The sequence below is a fragment of the Mustelus asterias genome, chromosome 3 (assembly GCF_964213995.1).
Source record: "Mustelus asterias chromosome 3, sMusAst1.hap1.1, whole genome shotgun sequence".
NCBI lineage: Eukaryota > Metazoa > Chordata > Chondrichthyes > Carcharhiniformes > Triakidae > Mustelus > Mustelus asterias.
The window spans coordinates 94,417,999-94,438,117 of record NC_135803.1 but is presented as its reverse complement, the minus strand read 5'-3'; the positions used below and the strand labels follow the sequence as shown (position 1 = coordinate 94,438,117).

Sequence of the window (20,119 nt, the reverse complement as noted above, 5' to 3'; positions counted from 1 at the left end):
CTGTACAGAGTGCCAAGGCCTCTGGTGAACAGCCTACAAAGAAGAAACTAAAATCAAGAACAAAGCAGTATAAGGATGATTTCTTAAGATATGGTTTTGTTAAGTGTGCCAACGCAAATCAGAATGCAAAGCCCATCTGTGATATATGTGGGGAAATACTGGCGAATGAAAGTTGAAAATCCTCAAAACTGCAAAGACATCTGAAGACTAATCATGGCGATCTCAAGAACAAATCTTTGGAATCTTTTCAAAGGATGCAGCAAGAATTGAAATCATCAGCTCAAGTTCTTGGCATAAATTTAACATTGAATGACAAAACACTATTAGCCTCTTACATGGTAATTTACTCTGTAGCTAAAGAGACAATGCCACACACTGTTGCAGAGACCAAATTCTTCCTGCAGCATTAGATATGGTTTGCACGGTCCTAGATAAGGAGTCAGGTGAAAAGTTGAAATGTATCCTGCTGAGTGATAACACAGTGGCTCACCGAATTAGTGACATTGCTGAGAATTTGGAAGTACAGTTTACTTCTCGTTTAAAGTTAGTACAGGAATTCTCAATGCAGCTGGATGAAAGTACAGACATTACAGATTGTGTAACCTTGCTAGTTTACGTTAGATATGTTTGACACAATGAACTGTTTGAGGGTATGCTATGTTGTTTGGCATTATCAACCAACGTGACTGATGCACAGATCTTTGAAACAGTGAATAATTATGTGGTTGGAAAGTGCAGGCTCAACTGGGTTAATTGCAGAGGAATCCCAAGTGATGGAGCAGCCAACTTGACTGGGAAAACCAGCGGAGTTATAATAAGGATTAAGTAGGCAGCTGGTCAAGACATTGTCTGAATCATTGCTTCGTTCATCGTAGGGCAATGGCATCAAAAGGAATTCCATCCGATCTTGAAGTGGTGTTAAAAGAAACTGTGTAAGTCGTGAATTTCATTAAACGCAGCGCACTCGATACCAGGCTTTTCAAGTCTCTGTGTTCCGAAATGAGGGCCGAGCAGACCCATTTATTGTCCCACACAGAGGTACGCTGGCTGTCAAGGGGCCAGATGCTTGGCAGAGGTATGAAATCCATGCTTTCTATCTTGAGAAATCATTCCCTCCAGAGATTCTTTTTGTGATGAAATTTGGATGCTAACTCTGTCTTATCTTGCAGACTTCAGGCGCGATCTTTCCAAACAATTCTAAGTGTCGAACGAATGAGAAAACCGGAGATATTTGCATAGTTTATTTCAGAGAGCACTTTGTGCAATGAAAGAGCTGCCAGGCGATTCTCGTTGGAATGGACCTCCTGGCACGTGACTTGTCCAAAGTGGCTGCAGCTGTATGACATTAACAAGCGAGAGCTATATATAAGTGCTAACGATGGACGCACAGGCAGTCACGCCAGGACGATGGTCCCCGAAAAAAGTTCCCCACAATTCACTGAGGTAGAGCTGAGCCACTTGCTGGACACTATGGAGGAGAGGCAGGCAATATTCTTCCCCCAAAACCGGCAACAACCCAGCGGTTGGGCTGGTCATGGTGGTGGCTGTCAGTGCCCGTGCACTGGCACAGAGGATCGGCAACCAGTGCTGGAAAAGGATGAACGACTTCCTTTGGGCAGGAAGGATGAGTCTCCATTCCATCCTGATATCAGTCCTGTCTGTTGTGCCTGCAATGTTGACCCTTTCCTACACCTCGTGCCTTTCAGCATCTGACCCCCTCCAGCACCTTCCTCCAACCCCTCTGTCACAACCCCTGCCTGCCGAAGCACAGCCCCAACAAGTGCCACCCACGACACCCCCTGCCCTTCCAGCTATCAGGCGTTCAATCCCCCCTTTCTGTCTCTGAAGGCCCTTAACTGCCAGGAGTGGCAGAAAACTGGAGGTGGGGTCCCTGTACTGCATCTCCTCAATGCCTTTGGTGTGGGAGGTTGAGGAACGAAAAGTCAATGACAGCCAGGTCGGCATGCAACATGTATTGGCAAAATCTTCAATTCATATGACATTTCTCAAGTAAGTGGTATGCTGCACAGACACATATCCCGTCATGCTGCTTGACTAACTGTTAATGGGGCCTGGGATGGAACGTCTACAGTCAGCCACACAGCCTGCTCAGCAGACAGATAACAGGGCAACCAAAGTGATATTCATGGGTTGGTAGTCAACCTCATGTAAAACTCCTCGAGGGTTGGACTGCAGCTGGGGGGAATGCGCGCAACACGAGTCTCAGGCCTGCGGCAACCACTGACCTGAGGACCCCCAGACCGGCACAATACCCCCCCAAACCTCAGCACCCACTGAAGTCTCTCACACCAGTCATCAACACAGCAGTGGCTGCAAAACCGTCCCTCCAGTGCTCAGTGGTACTCACCTCCTCGTTCTCCTTTGTTACTGCTGTGCTCGGTCCAGACTTTTATAAAACATCTGTGATTTGTGCTGGCATGAAGTCACTCTAGAGAGGCGGGAAAGTTACTGGAGGGGGGAAACATCCATGATGAACTTGCTAATGATATTGAAATCTATTTAAATATAAGCTAATAGGCTTCGTGCCCAAACTGTTCGCACTAGGAAAAAGTGGCTGGGAAGATACCAAACCACTTGACGCCAGGCACAAATCTGATTTTTTGACTGCCCTCCTATTTTCCAGCCTTGTCATGCTAATCAATCAGCGCAGCTGGGCAGAAAGATTGCACCCACAAATTGAACATAAAATTGCAAGGAAAGGATGATAGAAAAACAGAAAATGCTGGAAAATCTCAGCAGGTCTGACAGCATCAATGGGGAGAGAATATACTCTCACCAGCATTTTCTGTTTTCGTTTCAGATTCCAGCATCTGACCACCAGATTTGTCGCTACTTTCCAGAGGAGATATTTCAGAGTTTGAAAGAGAAGAGATGGGTGAAAAATCTCTCTGAATTTGAGAGCCCGAGTCAGTTATTAACTTACAACTGATTCCAAATGAGCAGACTGAGCTGTTGCACCTGAACTGTGACAGCACATTAAAAACACACCAGAAGTCCACGAGGTTATCATCATTCTGGATTAGCATCTCCCAGGAATATCCAATGCGGAGTAAAACAAGCATCTTGTTGTATTGCCCTTCATGATGATCTACATGTACGAGGCTGGATTTTCCATTCTCACAAAGGTGAAAACAGCACAAATGAACCAGCTGAACTCTGATATGCTAATTGCCCTCTCATCCCGTGAATCTAATTGGAGTGAGATCATGAGGACCAAGCAGGCCCACCTGTCACATTAAAGGTAGGTAAACATGGCATGGGTCCCAAAGGTTGGCCAGCTGGCAAAAGTGGGTCCCAGAAAAATAATTTGAAAAGTGTTGTCTAGAAGTTAGCCCAGAACATTAGGTACTTCTCAGTCTTAAGCAGAGGCTGTACATCAATGTGACTGAATTTACATAATCTTTTCTCAAAAGCATTTGGAAGCACCTGGATCTGAATGAATCATGATATACAAGAGCAATTACAGCATGTTAGAAATCTAGAACAGAATTTTCCATTCTGGAGACTGAATCTGATGGCAGGAGGAAAAGTCGGCATGTTTTTCGTTAAGCGACAGGGAGTGAACATGCACAATCTTTCACTTTTCAGCTCATTAATTATGCTTGGCAAATTTCATGGTGGGGTGGGCAGGAATTTGTCTGTCCTATCATTACCTCATGAGGTCAAAGGTCCTGTGCCAACCTGCAATGGGCCCTCCTCATTATCTGGGTGACAGCCATTACCAAAGTAGAGTTGCCTTCAGCTTGAATCATTGATGTCTCAGTGGATGTGTGAGTGAATTGAACTGACACATTAAGTAAGCTTGTCCTTTACAGGTTTCACTCTATCTCAAAGTGAACAACCAAATGCTTTCACCTGGCCTCCATCCAGACATGTCATCCCACCTCACCCCTTCCAGGTAAAGGAAGTGCTGAAGGATCAGAGATGGATGTTCCTCCAATTCACATATGAATGCATATGGAGACATTGTTCTTTGAGCAGGGCATTGAGAGCCATAGGTAAGAAGTTTCAAATTTACAATTTTCTACTGGTCTCCAGCACCCTCAAAACTCTATAGAGAGACAATTGTCTTGACAGCATAGGAAGACTAATGCATGATCCCTTGTTAGCCAGGAAGATGGAGGTTTGGAATAGTGAATTGGCTGCCCTTAGGGGCATCCATCTCCCTCCCTCCCTGCATCTGACTGCAGCAAATGGCAAATGAGGCTGAATGGTAGCTCCACACTTTGCTGCGATCTCAATGTTATGAGACCCAGAATCAGGAATAAAATGCTGCAATGCAGAATTCATCACAGAGAGGGGAACACAAGTGAACATCTTTGACGTCCAGTTGCTTCATAATTATTAGGGTGTCTCTTTAGTCAGCCATTTGTGCTGGCCTTGAACTCCATTTACCTGAAAAGACCCTTCTCCCACCTCAAAGGATCTCACTGACTACTAATTGCGCAGTCAAGGCCAGTTTGGCAAAATGGTGCACATCACCTTTCAAACTTGCTCCACCACCTTCTACTCTCCCCCTATCATTCACCAACTTCTCCCCATCGCCCTCGACTCACCTAATATCACTATTCCTCTTTCCTTTGTCATCCTTGAACCTCCCCCCATTACACTGGAAACCCAGCATGATCCACCTGCACATGCCTTTCCTCCCCTCAGAGCCAATACCCGTTACTGTGCCCACCCTGATCCTACCCTTCTGGTTACCAGGGCTACCTGTTTTATCCACTCTGTGCTGCACCTGATGAGACCTTCATCTACCAGACTCTCACCTTGGGCCTGCAGCCTACCACATCCCATGCCCTCCTCTGATTCTGATTGATTGCTGCCTCCAATCATCAGTACCCTGAATTCCCACCACCAGGACCACACTGTTGACACCATTGCCCCCACCTTAAGACACCTCCCTCCATCCCCCCTATTTACCAGACACTTTCACCCCCTCATTGCCCAGATATTCTCCTCCCCAGCCACGTTCCTCTGACATTGGCTCCCACTTTGTCCCTAGGCACACTCTCCACCCTTCCCCCATAAGCCTGTCTCACCTGTCCAAACTTTGTTCCATGCTTCCACTTCAAAATGTCCTTCTAGCTTTCCCCTGCCTCTCATGTTCAGCCTCAACGCAGCATTTGCAAACAGCACTCAATGTGAGTGAAGTTACACAAGGTCCACAAGAAGGAGAAAGCAGCATCTATGAACCTCAAAGTTGTGGGTGAGGTGAAGCTCGCCGGGTGCGAACCACTTACATGCATCATAAAACTGAATGCTCTTAAGTTCTCGCTGTCAGGAAACATAATTTGGAGGGAGAACTTAATTCTGGCAAGGTGGACTCTCAATAAACATACATGAGGTGCTAATGCTTGCTAATGAGGTTCCTGACACTGTTCGTCGGGAGGCTTGATCAGCTTTTAACCCTTCTTGAAAGTTGGGAGAACAAAATTCCAGTTTATTCCACTGTCAGGAAACAGATTTTTTGTGCCATGAATAAGGATCAATCAAAAATAATTCTCACTGCCAGAAACTTTTCACAGATTGAGGGGGCGATTCTCCCATCCCGCTATGCTAATATTTTAGCGCAGCAGGCTGGCAAAACCGCATGTCGGCTGATTCACAGGATTCCCACGAACGTTTGCGCCGTGCTTGCGTCTCCCCAGGCCCGGATTTCCAGTCGTGTCTGCGTGGTGCCGGAAATCGTCTGGGAGGCGGGGCTAGTATTTAAATATTTTTAACATACTTTTAAATGCTGTAAGCGGGCCGTGGACTGAATTCTCCCATCGCGCCAGAGTGTTTCACTATAGCAGAGTTTACAGTAGCTCCCCACTTTCGGGGAGCTAGTAGCCTGACCCTGCTGTAGTGAAGGGGGCGGCAATTGGGGCCCCCCAGGGAATCGGGTAGCAAAGGGGTTGTGCCTCCTGGACATGGGCACCCTACCCTGGCAGCGCCAGCCAGTGCACCCTGGCACTGCACAAGAGGCAAAGTGCCCATGCCCAAGGAGCACCCTGGCACTGCCCACCACGAATTGGGCAGTGTCAAGGGGCAGGGCATATTGGGGACAGAGCCTGGGGGCCTGCTGGGGGCGGGGCCTAGGATGTGATCAGGTATAGGGGGAGGGCTGGCCCGCGAATGGACAGGTGCTGGGTTCGGGGTGTGTGGCGGGGTTGGGGGGCAGCACTATGGGGGTCCCGGACTGGCCAGCTATCGAGCTGGCCAGCAAACGAGAGGGTGACACTTCAGGCCCACTGCGCATGCACAGAGGCCCACTGATTTCAGCCTCTCGTGCATGAATAGGTCCTGCCCTCTGAAATCTAATGATATTCATGCCAGTGGCCTCTGCAGTGCACAGACTGTGGGAGATTCTACTGTAAACTCCCACTGAAAACAGCAGTATGAATTACTCCAGTTTTCCCGTGAATTTGACACTTAGAATTTTTTTGGGAGAAGGACCCCCTGAATCTTTTCATTAAGATCCCTTTGAAAGCATGAATCTCATCATCAGGGTCCATTTTAAGGAGAGGTATTTCTTGATCGGAATCCTTTAAAAGGAACAAGTCTCCATTGAGATTGTCTTTTTGAAATGGATCTTCCTCTGGATCTGTTTTAAGGAAATTGGGCTCTCTGCCAGGACTGAGTTTTGTGAGTGGAATCTCCTTGACAGCACAATTCTCATCAACAAGACCTCCTGTTTAATAGCAATTTGAAATCTTTGATTATTTTTCCATTTTGTTCTGCTGTGGGTAAGGAGACTTTACAGTTGCCTGAGGACCAGCAACAACAGTTGGGCATAGTTGAGGCTCAACACTACTGGAACTTCGAACTTGAATTTCGTCTCTCTGTGTAGAGTGAAAACATTGCATCAGATTATTACCCTCCTTACTTTTGAATGAGTCTTATCTTTAGGTCCCATATGATAGAAGTTCTTATGGTATTTCAGAATTAAGAGACTTACGAACCCATCTGAGAATGTTTCATATCAGTTTGCATACAGTCTCAAATTCAATTCATGGAAAAACCTATAGCTATCTCTAAGGTTTCTATTCAATTAATATGGAGTGTGATTTCCCATACAGGCATTTACCACATACAGAGAGCTCAGTTATACATTGGCAGAGCCAAATCTTACTGAGTTTAAGTACATGCAAGTGTACCACTGAAATTGAAGCAACTGAACTAGCCCAGTTTATAAGATCAAGGTACTGGTAGGCTGCCGACTGCTCATCTATCTAGGTCCATCCTATCCATTATGACTTTGGCCAGTAAGTTTATTTTGAGCCAAATGGAAAGAGTTCCAGTCAGCATTAACAAATTCTACCTTCAGGTTCCTTTAGTCAGCCAGTTTGGCAATTTGTACAGCACTTTGGACCTGCCATTGAGTGTCTCCAAGAGTTAATTTGACTCATCTTCCTCGTCAGCCATAACATCTTGGAGCCACAATGAATCCCATCAATGTTCCATCCCCCAAAGAGGACAGTGACTCCAATAGGACCCTCTAATAGAAGGACTTTCAACCATTGAAAACACTTTAATAGAATCTGACCACTGGAATGCAGTAACATATTAGCCAATGCATGCAGTCACTAATCCAGGGATGCTGCAAGAATTGGGTCATTTCAGCTGTGCATAAACCTCAATTTCTTTGTTCTGTTACAGAATGTAAAAATTCATATTTATAGAGTTCTTTATCACTTCTCTCAGAAACATGTCAAAGCACCTCACATGCAATTAATTAATTGAAGTGCACTCAAAGCTATTACATGTCAGCCTTTTACGCACAGCAAAAACTCCTAACCAAATGACATGACTATCAGTTAAAATGGTTTTGGTGCTGTTGGTTCACGAAGGAATTTTGACCTGGACAGGAAAACAACTCCACGCAATTCTTTGTTTACTGTGTTGGGATTTTTTTTAAAACTGTAAATGGCCTCAGTCCAACATCTCATCCTAAAGACACTACATCCTTGGGGAGATTTGAACTAACAATCTGTGGACTCCAAGGCTAGAGTGTCAACAAATGGGCCAAGCTGACAAAACATGAACACTTGTGATTATGCGTAATTTCCATGATGCAAGAGCACCCTCCATTATGTTAAAGAATGAAGGTTCTACTACATTGACTGATTTGAAAGGTGAGGTTGAATAGCAGCTACAGTTGAAGAGAGGCACAAATCTTGAGATTCTTTTTGAAGAGGTATAGGTATCCTCCTTTTTAAACACCGGGAAGGACTAGAAAAAGTAACCAGAAGTAAAAGATATTCAGCGTGCAATTATCCAAACCTTCCAGTCTAGTTTAAAATGTGGATTGTAACAAGTTTATCAATTCTTACCTGTATAATTATCGGCCTGCAGATGCATGTCACATAGTTTATGGATGTAACGGATATACATCTCCTCCTTGTTAATCTCAGACTTGTAAAAATTCTGAAATAAATGTAAACATCCATTAAGCAATTTGATCATCAGAGCTGGAAAAGACTAATGGAAAAGATCATTTCAAATGGTATAGACTGGAAATGGCATAGGGCTGGGAGTCTGAATGGGGAGGAATTTGTAACATGCATACAGGAAGGTTCTTTGGAACAATATGTAGATAGTCCGACTAGGGAGGGGGCTATACTGGACCCAGTACTGGGGAATGAGCCCGGTCAGGTCTTCAAAGTTTTGGTCGGGGAACATGTGGCAAATAGTGACCACAATTCTGTTAGCTTTAGGATAGTGATGGAAAAGGATGAGTGGTGTCCCAAGGGTAAGGTGTTGGATTGGGGGAAGGCTAACTTTAGTGGGATTAGGCAGAAATTGGCAGCTGTTGATTGGGAGAGGCTGTTTGAGGGTAAATCCACATCTGGCATGTGGGAGTCTTTTAAGGAACAGTTGTTAGGGCTGCAGGATAAGCATGCGCCTGTAAAAAAGGATAGGAAGGGTAGGATTCGAGAACCGTGGATAACCAGGGAAATTGAGGGATTGGTCAAAAAGAAAAGAGAGGCGTACGTTAGGTCCAGTCAGCTAAAAACGGAGGGAGCTCTGGAGGATTACAAAGAAAGTAGGAAAGAACTCAAATGAGGAATTAGAAGGGTAAAAAGGGGTCACGAAATGTCCTTGGCAGACAGGATTAAGGAGAATCCCAAGGCATTTTATTCATACGTTAGGAACAAAAGGGTTGTCAGGGAAAAAATCGGACCTCTCAGGGACAAAAGTGGGGAATTATGCTTGGAGCCCAAAGAAGTAGGGGAGATCCTAAATGAATACTTTGCGTCGGTATTCACAAAGGAGAGGGATGTGTTGACTGGGAGTGTCTCGGAGGGGAGTGTTGACCCGTTGGAGAAAATCTTCATTACAAGGGAGGAAGTGTTAGGTTTTTTAGGGAATATAAAGACTGACAAGTCCCCAGGGCCTGATGGAATCTATCCAAGGCTGCTCAGGGAGACGAAAGATGAAATCGTTGGGCCTCTGATGCAAATCTTTGTCTCGTCACTGGACACAGGTGAGGTCCCAGAGGATTGGAGGATAGCTAATGTGGTCCCGTTATTTAAGAAGGGTAGGAAGGATAACCCGGAAAATTATAGGCCGGTGAGCTTGACGTCCGTGGTAGGGAAGTTGTTGGAGAGGATTCTTAGAGATAGGATGTATGCGCATTTAGAAAGAAATAAACTCATTAACGATAGTCAGCATGGTTTTGTGAGAGGGAGGTCATGCCTCACTAACCTGGTGGAGTTTTTTGAAGAAGTGACTAGAATGGTTGACCAGGGAAGGGCCGTGGATGTCGTCTATATGGACTTTAGTAAAGCGTTTGACAAAGTCCCTTATGGTAGGTTGGTGCAAAAGGTTGGATCTCATGGAATAAAGGGGGAGGTGACTAGATGGGTGGAGAACTGGCTTGGTCACAGAAGACAGAGGGTGGTAGTGGAAGGGTCTTTTTCCGGCTGGATGCCTGTGACTATTGGTGTTCCGCAGGGGTCTGTGTTGGGACCTCTGCTGTTTGTGATTTATATAAACGATCTGGAAGAAGGTGTAACTGGGGTGATCAGTAAGTTTGCGGACGACACGAAAATGGCTGGACTTGCAGATAGTGAGAAACATTGTCAGAGGCTACAGAAGGATATAGATAGGCTGGAAATTTGGGCAAAGAAATGGCAGATGGAGTTCAATCCAGATAAATGCGAAGTGATGCATTTTGGTAGAACTAATGTAGGGAGGAGCCAAACAATAAATGGCAGAACCATAAAGGGTGTAGATACGCAGAGGGACCTGGGTGTGCAATTCCACAGGTCCTTGAAGGTGACGTCACAGGTGGAGAAGGTAGTGAATAAGGCATATGGCATGCTTGCCTTTATAGGATGGGGCATAGAGTATAAAAGTTGGGGTCTGATGTTGCAGTTGTATAGAACGTTGGTTCGGCCGCATTTGGAATACTGTGCCCAGTTCTGGTCGCCACACTACCAGAAGGACGTGGAGGCTTTAGAGAGAGTGCAGAGGAGGTTTACCAGGATGTTGTCTGGTATGGAAGGGCTTTGTTACGAGGCGAGATTGGGTAAACTGGGGTTGTTCTCACTGGAAAGACGGAGGATGAGGGGTGACCTAATAGAGGTGTATAAAATTATGAAAGGCATAGATAGGGTGAACGGTGGGAAGCTTTTTCCCAGGTCGGTGGTGACGTTCATGAGGGGTCATAGGTTCAAGGTGAGGGGGGGGGGGGGAGGTTTAACACGGATATCAGAAGGACGTATTTTACACAGAGGGTGGTGGGGGCCTGGAATGCGCTGCCGGGCCAGGTAGTGGAGGCGGACACACTGGGAACGTTTAAGACTTATCTAGATAGCCACATGAACAGAGTGGGAATGGAGGGATACAAAAGAATGGTCTAGTTTGGACCAGAGAGCGGCGTGGGCTTCGAGGGCCGAAGGGCCTGTCCCTGTGCTGTATTGTTCTTTGTTCTAACACTGGTCATCCTTTGATATTAATTACTGATTGATCTCCGTCCCTAAAAGCGCAGCCCTCTAACCCATTCTGTACCTATCTTGGGAGTTTTTGATGGGACTGTGTCAAGGGACCTTTACTCAGAGTCTAATGAATGCTGTACCTGGCCATGTGCTTGACATGGCTATGCGAAGGACTACATATGCTCCCTCGGAGGCATTCTATGTCAGACTTAAAGATAAAGTGTACAGGAACTCTGCAGCTATTTTCTAAGGAATTTGACCTTGATGCTGACTGAGTACCAAAATTGGGGAAACAAATTCATTGTTCTGAGCACAATAAAAACCTTAAACAAAAAGAAAACTACTTGCTTACCAACAAATTAACAGTACAGCCAATCTTCTTATTTTCAGTTTCATCCCCTTTCATACAATCCCTGAGGAGAAGAAAGAAGCTTGAACTCATGAATTACATCACATAACAGGAATTAGTAGTTTACAAATGGTAGTTTTTGTGGAAGATTTCAGTTAAAAGATTGCACAACTAACTTTCTGCATGGAGTCAGACTCAAGACTCTAATCCAAAACTGAGCTTCTGCTTTCATGGAGGATTAAATCTTCTGGTTTTATCAAGTGATTGAACACCTGAGTAACAAAGATCAGCAATGTATTCCCAATTTGTAGAGATCATGGAATCATTGGCCAGGATTAATAGGATGAGTGGATTCTCTTTGTCATCCAAAGAGTCAGTGGAGAGTACATTCCCGCTGTTACTGCCTACCCTGCAGCTATTTTATATTTAGACATTCGTGGGCATCGCTGGCTGGCCAGCATTTATTGTCCATTTCTAGTTGCCCTTGAGAAGGTGGTGATGAGCTGCCTTCTTGAAACGCTGCATTAGTTGGTTAGAAATGGGACTTCTGCCCCTCACTCAGGAGGGGCGGAAGTCCCATCTCTAGCCAACTCCAAGAACCATCCACCTCAGAGAACTACCAGCCAATCTGATTGGCCAGCAGCTTTCTCGTGCTTGCAGCATTAGTAGCTTAGTGGACAGGATTTGATCTGCTTGCAGTCCCAAGATCCAGGAGCTAAGAAAGCATGGGGATCTTAGTGTGGGGAGAGGTCAGGCTCAGGGGAATGGAGGGGGGGGGGGGGGTGGGGGGGAGTTGTTGGTAGAGAGGCTGGGGGGAGGAACTGTAGGGGCCAGATCTTCTGGGCTTGTGCTAGACGTTAAAAGGGGACTGTTGATAGAGGTGTTCCGTTCCTTTCTGAACACAGTTCATTTTTAGGCTTCCTCTCTGACCCTGAACTCCTCCCGTCAGCCTGAGTATTGAGGCTAGGTGGGAAACGGCCCTTAATTGGTCTGTAATTTTCCATTTAAGGGCGTCAACTAAAAGTGGGCGGCCTAGGCCTTGCCTGTCCAGTCGTAAAATTGCAGAAAAGTCAGGGCAGGCGGGTCCGGTGGAAAGGCTGTTTGAGCAACCTTACAGGCTCACCCCACCTACAAGTAGAGGAATGTAAAACTCTACCCATAAAATGTTTACAGGACAGAAGGAGGATATTTACTAGACCCAGTCTCCTAACCTTTCCCTGTAACCCTGAAAATGTTTATCTTCGGATGCTTACCCAATTCCCTTTGGAAAGTCACGATTGTACTGCCACTGCTCAGGCAGTGCATTCCAGATCCAACCTACACAAATCATGTAAAATAGTTTCTCCTTATGTTGCTTTTGATCCTTTTGATGATCCCCTTAAATCTATGTCGTTGGTTTTTGACTCTTCAACCAATCAGAAAAATTTATTTTTATTTACTCTGTCTAGACCCCTCATGGTGTTGAAGACCTCTATCAAATCATCTCTCAACCTTCTCTAAGGAGAATAACCCTAGCTTCTCCAATCTATCCACATAACTGAAATCTCTCGTTCCTGGAACCATACTTGTAGATCTTTTCTGCACCATCCCTAAAATCTTCACACCCTTTCCAAAGTGCAGTGCCCAGACTTGGACACAATACTCCAGCTGAAGCTGAACCAGTGTTTTATAAAGGTCCATAATAATTTCCTTGCTTTCATACTCTGTGCCTCAATATATGAAGCCATGGATCATGTATTAACTGCACTCTTAACTTGCCTTGTTACTTTTAATGATTTGTGCACATATACCCCCAGATCTCTCTGTTTCTGCACACTTTTATAATTGTATGCTTACTTTACATTGCATCTCCTCATTGCACAGGAAGTGGCTTAGTGGCACCTAGTGGGGTACAGATTATGTCTGCAATCCTCCATAATTCAAATTCTTGATCTCATCCAAAGTCAGGTGAAGTCAGAATGGAGAACATAGCAACGGGAGGCCATGCTGACCTTTAACCCAGATCCACTTTCAAACTTATCTTGGCTGCTCTGTACCTCTGCTCTATTAACCTGCATTAGCTCCATATCCATTGATATCTTTATCCAAATCTGTAGATCTCAGTCTTTACAGCTCAATTTGAATCAGTGTCCATAGTCTTTTGAGAGCGTGAATTCCACATTTCTACTATTCTTTCCATGAAATATCACTCCGTGATTTCCCTGCTAAATCAACTGACTAATTTTCGTGAAGAGATGTTGAGTAGAAGATAGGAAAGGAAAATTTGGTCAATAGAACCTGAGTCACATACCTAACTGTAGATGCCAATGAAGAACAGCTGTGGAGGTTTAAGGAAAGAATTAACCTCAGCTGACAATTGTCAGCACTACTGAATTGTCAGACGTGCAATGTCTCCTTGCTGATAAGTTAAACTGAGATCCTGTCTGCCTGGTCTAGTGGTTCAGGTGGACATAATCGCATCTCCATATTTTCTGGTGTTATGACAGATATTTTGTTCTCTCAACCAACTTCATCAAAAACCGATCAGCTTGCCTTCATTTCACATTTTCTGTTTGGGAGTTCTCATTGAATTCAAATGTTTGGACAGTGAATGCTGGCCTTGTAGATGATTGTTATATTTGGTTATGTAACGACAGTGATTATGTAAAAAAAATTGAGGTTAATGAAGTTCCACATAAATGTAGCTTCTTTCTTTTACACATCTCCACAACTTTCCACCAAACCTCAAGGTGAGTCAGCTGCCAGGTCTATCCAGCAGTGTACCAAGTCACGCATTCATGACTTTTTTTGAACTTATGCATGGGATGTGGATGTTGCTACAAGTCCAGCATGTACTGTCCATCCCTAAATGCCCTTGAGAAGGTGGTGGTGATCTGCCTTTTTGAATCACTGTAGTCTGTGTGGTGTAGGGATTCCCACAATCCTTGTTCACGGAGACCTGGGGGATTGTGAAAGATTAGCCATTTTGCTACCTGTGCAATCAAGAGTCTAGGAACAGTGTGCATTGAAATCTGATAAAGAGGCACAGGGTATTAACGCTCTTGTATTAAATATTGTACTTTATTCAGGTACAGCGTCAGTTAGAAAAAGGTTTTTAGCCTATACTAGAGTTAGTGTGGCATGCTTTGTTATTTCTGTTAAGAGAGATATCATAAAACAAGCAATGGATTGATTTTAATTTTTACTGTGTCTGCTTTATGACCTAAAATCAATCAACTTGTTGACACAATTGATGCAACAACATAATTTTTTAAATTCATTTGTGGGACATGGCTGAATTGATGCAACAACATAATTTTTTTAATTCATTTGTGGGACATGGCTGTCGCTGGCTGGCCAGCATTTATTTCCCATCCCTAGTTGCCATTAGCTAGGCCTTTTGAGAGGGCAGTTAAGAGTCAACCACATTGCTGTGGCTCTGGAATTACATGTAGGTCAGACCAGATAAGGAAGGCAGATTTCCTTTAGTAAAGGACATTAGTGAATGAGATGGGTTTTTCCGACAATCGACAATGGATTCATGGTCATCAGTAGATTCTTAATTCCAGATTTTTAAAATTGAATTCAAATTCCACCATCTGCCGCGGCGGGATTCGAACCCAGGTCCCCTGAACATTAGATGAGTCTCTGGATTAATAGTCTAGCGATAATACATTTGAAATTGATCACTGCAGAATGGAATACTGAATGGATATCTAGGAATTGTATTGGGGAACAGGTCACTGAAAACAATGGACAGGTAAGAAAAATCAGTTGGTCTGTTGAGTCTGCCCCATATTCTCATGTGAACATTTAATGTCATGACAGCTTCACTCTCAATAGGTTTACATGTGATCATTCACCTCCCTCAGACAGCGGAGGGTTGGGCTGTGGTTTATGATCTAGTGGTGTGCCTCAGGGATCAGTGTTGGGACTGCAATTGTTTACGATTTACATAGATGATTTGGAGTTGGGGACAAAGTGTAGTGTATTAAAATTCGCAGATGACACTAAGATGGGTGGAAGAGCAAAGTGTGCAGAAGACGTTGAAAGTCTGCAAAGGGATATAGATAATCTAAGTGAGTGGGCGATGGTCTGGCAGATGGAGTACAATGTTGGTAAATGTGAGGTCATCCATTTTGGTAGGAATAACAGCAAAATGGACTATTATTTAAATGGTAAAAAATTGCAACATGCCGCTGTGCAGAGGGACCTGGGTGTCCTTGTGCAGGAATCTCAAGGAGGTGGTTTGCAGGTGCAGCAGGTAATTAAGAAGGCAAATGGAATTTTGTCCTTCATTGCTAGAGGGACGGAGTTTAAAAAGAGCGAGGTTATGTTGCAGCTGTATAAGGTGCTGGTGAGGCCACACCTACAGTACTATGTACAGTTTTGGTCTCCTTACTTGAGAAAGGATATATTGGCACTGGAGGGGGTGCAGAGGAGATTCACTAGGTTGATTCCGGAGTTGAGAGGGTTGGCTTATGAGGAGAGACTGAGTAGACTGGAGCTATACTCATTGGAATTCAGAAGAATAAGGGGTGATCTCATAGAAACATATAAGATTATGAAGGGAATAGATAAGATAGAAGCAGGGAAGTTGTTTCCACTGGCGGGTGAAACTAGAACTAGGGGGCATAGCCTCAAAATAAGGGGAACTCAGATTTAGGACTGAGTTGAGGAGGAACTTCTTCACACAAAGGGTTGTGAATCTGTGGAATTCCCTGCCCAGTGAAGCAGTTGAGGCTACCTCATTATGTGTTTTTAAGGCAAGGATAGATACATTTTTGAACAGTAAAGGAATTAAGCGTTATGGTGAGCGGGCGGGTAAGTGGAGTTGAGTCCACAAAAAGATCAGCCATGATCTTATTGAATGGCGGAGCAAGCTAGAGGGGCCAGATGGCCTACTCCTGCTCCTAGTTCTTATGTTCTTACCTATTTGAAGGAGCAAGATACTCTTACACTATCTAATATTGTTTCAGAGATGAACTTAGTTGGTTGACTACTAGCAAACCTGCTGACAATTGATAAAGATTAGGCCATGTGACTAAAAGCTCCTGAGAAGAAACACACGTGGTGGGAAGGCTTTGTATACAGGGGCAGGGGAGAAGAGAATGTTGAGAACACAGTGATACAAAGAAACATCTGCAAGCATGGGTATGCAGATGAACTGCTGTCAGTTTTACATTTTATAGCTGATAGATGGCTCTGCATTCAAGAAAGTTGCACACACACTTTGGACACACAGGCATGAATCTAATGAATCCCCACGTCAAATGAAATCAATGCACCCATCATTACAGAGAGTTTAAGATTCACACTGAATATAATTGGGACATTCATCACAAATGACAGGCAAAAAATACTTTAAGGCCCCTTGTGGGTTCTGCCAGCTACATCAGAGGAATCCCATGAAATGAAGATGACAAGACATAATATACGTTTAAGCCTCTGGGACATGCCGTAACAATAATGCACCATGAACACATTAATATGCTTATAGATTTGCAATTTTTCATGCTTTTCTGACATATTTAGCTATTGTAAAAGCTAACATTGGACAAAAGCTTATTAGTGGAGGACACGCTAATACTATCAATTCAGTCAATTCTAACTTTCACAGATTTGTAGAAAGTTTATGGCACAGAAAGAGGTCACTTGACCCATTGGAGGCAATTTTACCATTTTTTTTCTAAGTGCTGGGTGGACTTGAAACTGGGAGACTTTCAGATCCGTCTTTTGGGTGTGTTTTCAGGCACCCCCCCATACGCACTCTGCCTGCAAAATTTTGAGCAAGTCTGTTGGCTCACTGCAGAAGCCTATGGGCGGGGCTTAACACGCCTGAAACCGTGCAGAGGGAGGTAGTGCGCATGTGCAGGCCTCTGATGCTGTACATGCGCATTAGCAGTAGCAAGGGTCTGACAGAAAAGAGAGAGTTGTCAGGCCCCTGCTAGTGCAGCTCCCCCCCACTGCAATCGTGGGGACCCATGACCCGAGATGCGGCCCCCGCCTCCTCCATTAGCCCCTCCTCCCATTGGCCCCTCCACTCATTGCCCCCTCCCCCATTAGCCCTACCACCTGGCACAGCCCGGTGGACATTGCCCAGGTGTCAGACTGGCATTGTCCAGGTGCCACGGTGGCACTGCCAGTCTGGCACTTCCCAAAGGGCACCCCCCTTGCCTTTAGTCTCCCTGGGGGGCCTCAATGGTTTCCGGTTCCACCGACGAGGCCAAGTCAACTGCTCCCCCTTCATGAGGAGCATGTCTATTCCTCGCCGGCGAGAACCTTTCCCAGCAAATTCATAAAGGGGGTGAGCCCGGACGATTGAGCGCTGGGCTTGCTAAACAGATGTAAAACAACATTACAATAAATTTACATGCATTAACCTGCCTCTCGCCCATTTCTGGCAAGAGGCTGACTGTGCTGGAAATCCTGCGCTTGTAAAATGACACCGGTTGTGAACCCCAGCGTCAATCGCGCTAAGCACTTTACGCCCGACTTTACCACTGCGCCACGCCCAAAAATGGGTGCAACACAATGGTAAAATCTCTGTGTCTGTGCCAGTTATTTGATCCCTACTGTCTGAAAACCAACCACTGGAAAGTTAGATTATCAGAACAGATTATCCAAACATCAAGATATCAGACACACACACACTCTGGTCAATGGGTTGTGGGTTTAGGTACATGTTCCCATGGCATCAGATACACACCCAAAGCCCAATGCCACAGTATCAGATACTCAGACACAAACAAATACCCAAGTAATCAGACACACACACACAATCCAATCCCCACAGATTCAGGCAGACACATACGGCTCAAACCCCACTGTGCCAGATACACACACACACGCACACAGCCCAATCCCCGCTGTATCAGACACACACATAATGCACACACAGTCCAATCCCCACAGTATCAGGCACACGCACACACAGCCCAATCCCCACAGTATCAGACGCACACACACACAGCCCAATCCCCACGGTATCAGACACACACACACACAGCCCAATCCCCACAGTATCAAACACACATGCATACAAAGCCCAATGCCCACAATATCAGACATACACAAACACAGCCCAATCCCCACTGTATCAGACACACGCACAGACAACCTAATCCCCACTGTATCAGACACACGCACACACAGCCCAATCCCCACTGGGGATTGTATCAAACACATACACACAAATGCACACACAGCCCAATCCCCACTGTATCAGACACACACAAAAGCATACACTGCCCAATCATCACAGTATCAGACACACACACATACAGGCACACACAGCCCAATCCCCACTATATCAGACACACACAGGCATACACTGCCCAATCACCACAGTATCAGACACACACACATACAGGCACACACAGCCCAATCCCCACTGTATCAGACACACACAGCCCAATCTCCACAGTATCAGATCTTTTGTGAGCATCCTGCTCTCTTCCAATTGAAACCTGGTGGAATCATTGAGTCATACAGTGCAGAAGAGGACCTTCGCCTTTGCACCGACACATTAGAAACATCTGAACTTTCACCTAATTCCATCTCATAGAATCATAGAAACCCTACAGTGCAGAAGGAGGCCATTCGGCCCATCGAGTCTGCACCGACCACAATCCCACCCAGGCCCTACCCCCACATATTTACCCGCTAATCCCTCTAACCCACGCATCCCAGGACTCTAAGGGGCAATTTTTAACCTGGCCAATCAACCTAACCCGCACATCTTTGGACTGTGGGAGGAAACCGGAGCACCCGGAGTAAACCCACGCAGACACGAGGAGAATGTGCAAACTCCACACAGACAGTGACCCGAGCCGGGAATCGAACCCTGGACCCTGGAGCTGTGAAGCAGCAGTGCTAACCACTGTGCTACCGTGCCGCCCATCTGCCAGAGCTTGGCCCATAACCCTGAATGTTATGATGTGCCAAGTGCTCATCCAGGTACTTTTTAAAGGATGTGAGGTAACCTGCCTCTACCACCCTCCCAGGCACCTCTGGGTGAGAGGTTTTTCCTCACATCTCCTCTAAACCTCCTGCTCCTCACATTGAACCTATGAATTTTACATCTAATTTCACAATTTCAGGATATCTCGAAGTGTTTTACAACCATTAAAATTCTTTTCAAGTCTTTTCTAATCCTGATGTCAGTACAAGCATGCTTTTCATAAAAGGTTACCGGACAATGATAGAGAAGACCCTAACAAAATTTATCTTTTCTGCTGCTACAGTACAGATCAGTTAATTCAGTATGCATTTGAAATCAAGACTCAGACCCTCCTTTCTGTGTGGCTTTGTGTACATTGACATACTTATCAGTCCAAGGGAGAAACTTTGTCATATTTTATATGGAAATGTCTTACTGTTAGATTTGCAATTATACTTTAACAATCTCTCAGTCATTGAAGGTGACGCATTGTGTTGCATAATGGTGCTCCCTCATTATTTAACCAGATTAAATATCAAAGCTCAGGAGGGCCTGGTGATGTATTGATTGCATTATTGAGGCTAGTAATCCCACATGGTAATCTGAGAGATTGAAGTTCGAAATACAATTAAAATTAGTATAAAAAATGACCATGAAACTGTCAAAGATTTTTATAAAAACTAGTTCACCAATGTACTTTAATGGAAGGGAACCTGTCACCCTTACACCTGCTGCCCTATTCCTGACCAGACTCCCACATCAATCAGGAGAGATGGTGATGGAGTGCTAATGTCACTGGACTTGTAATCCAGAGACCCAGACTAATGTCTCTGGTAACTGGAGGAATTTAAATTCAATTAATAAATCATCATAAAGATCCCTCTGGTTGACTAATGCCCT

General features: G+C 44.9%; 1 protein-coding gene across 4 annotated transcripts in view; it reads right to left on the bottom strand.

Moving 5' to 3' along the window:
* The window catches only part of dock3 (dedicator of cytokinesis 3), a 1,050,162-nt gene that overhangs the window by 147,897 nt on the left and 882,146 nt on the right, over positions 1-20,119 (bottom strand). For all 4 annotated transcript variants that reach the window (XM_078209344.1, XM_078209345.1, XM_078209346.1 and 1 more), the window contains 2 exons: positions 11,302-11,362; positions 8,340-8,433 (listed from right to left, as the gene is read on the bottom strand). In XM_078209344.1, coding sequence (XP_078065470.1) covers positions 8,340-8,433; positions 11,302-11,362 — 155 coding nt within the window. The remainder of the gene's footprint in view (positions 1-8,339; positions 8,434-11,301; positions 11,363-20,119) is intronic.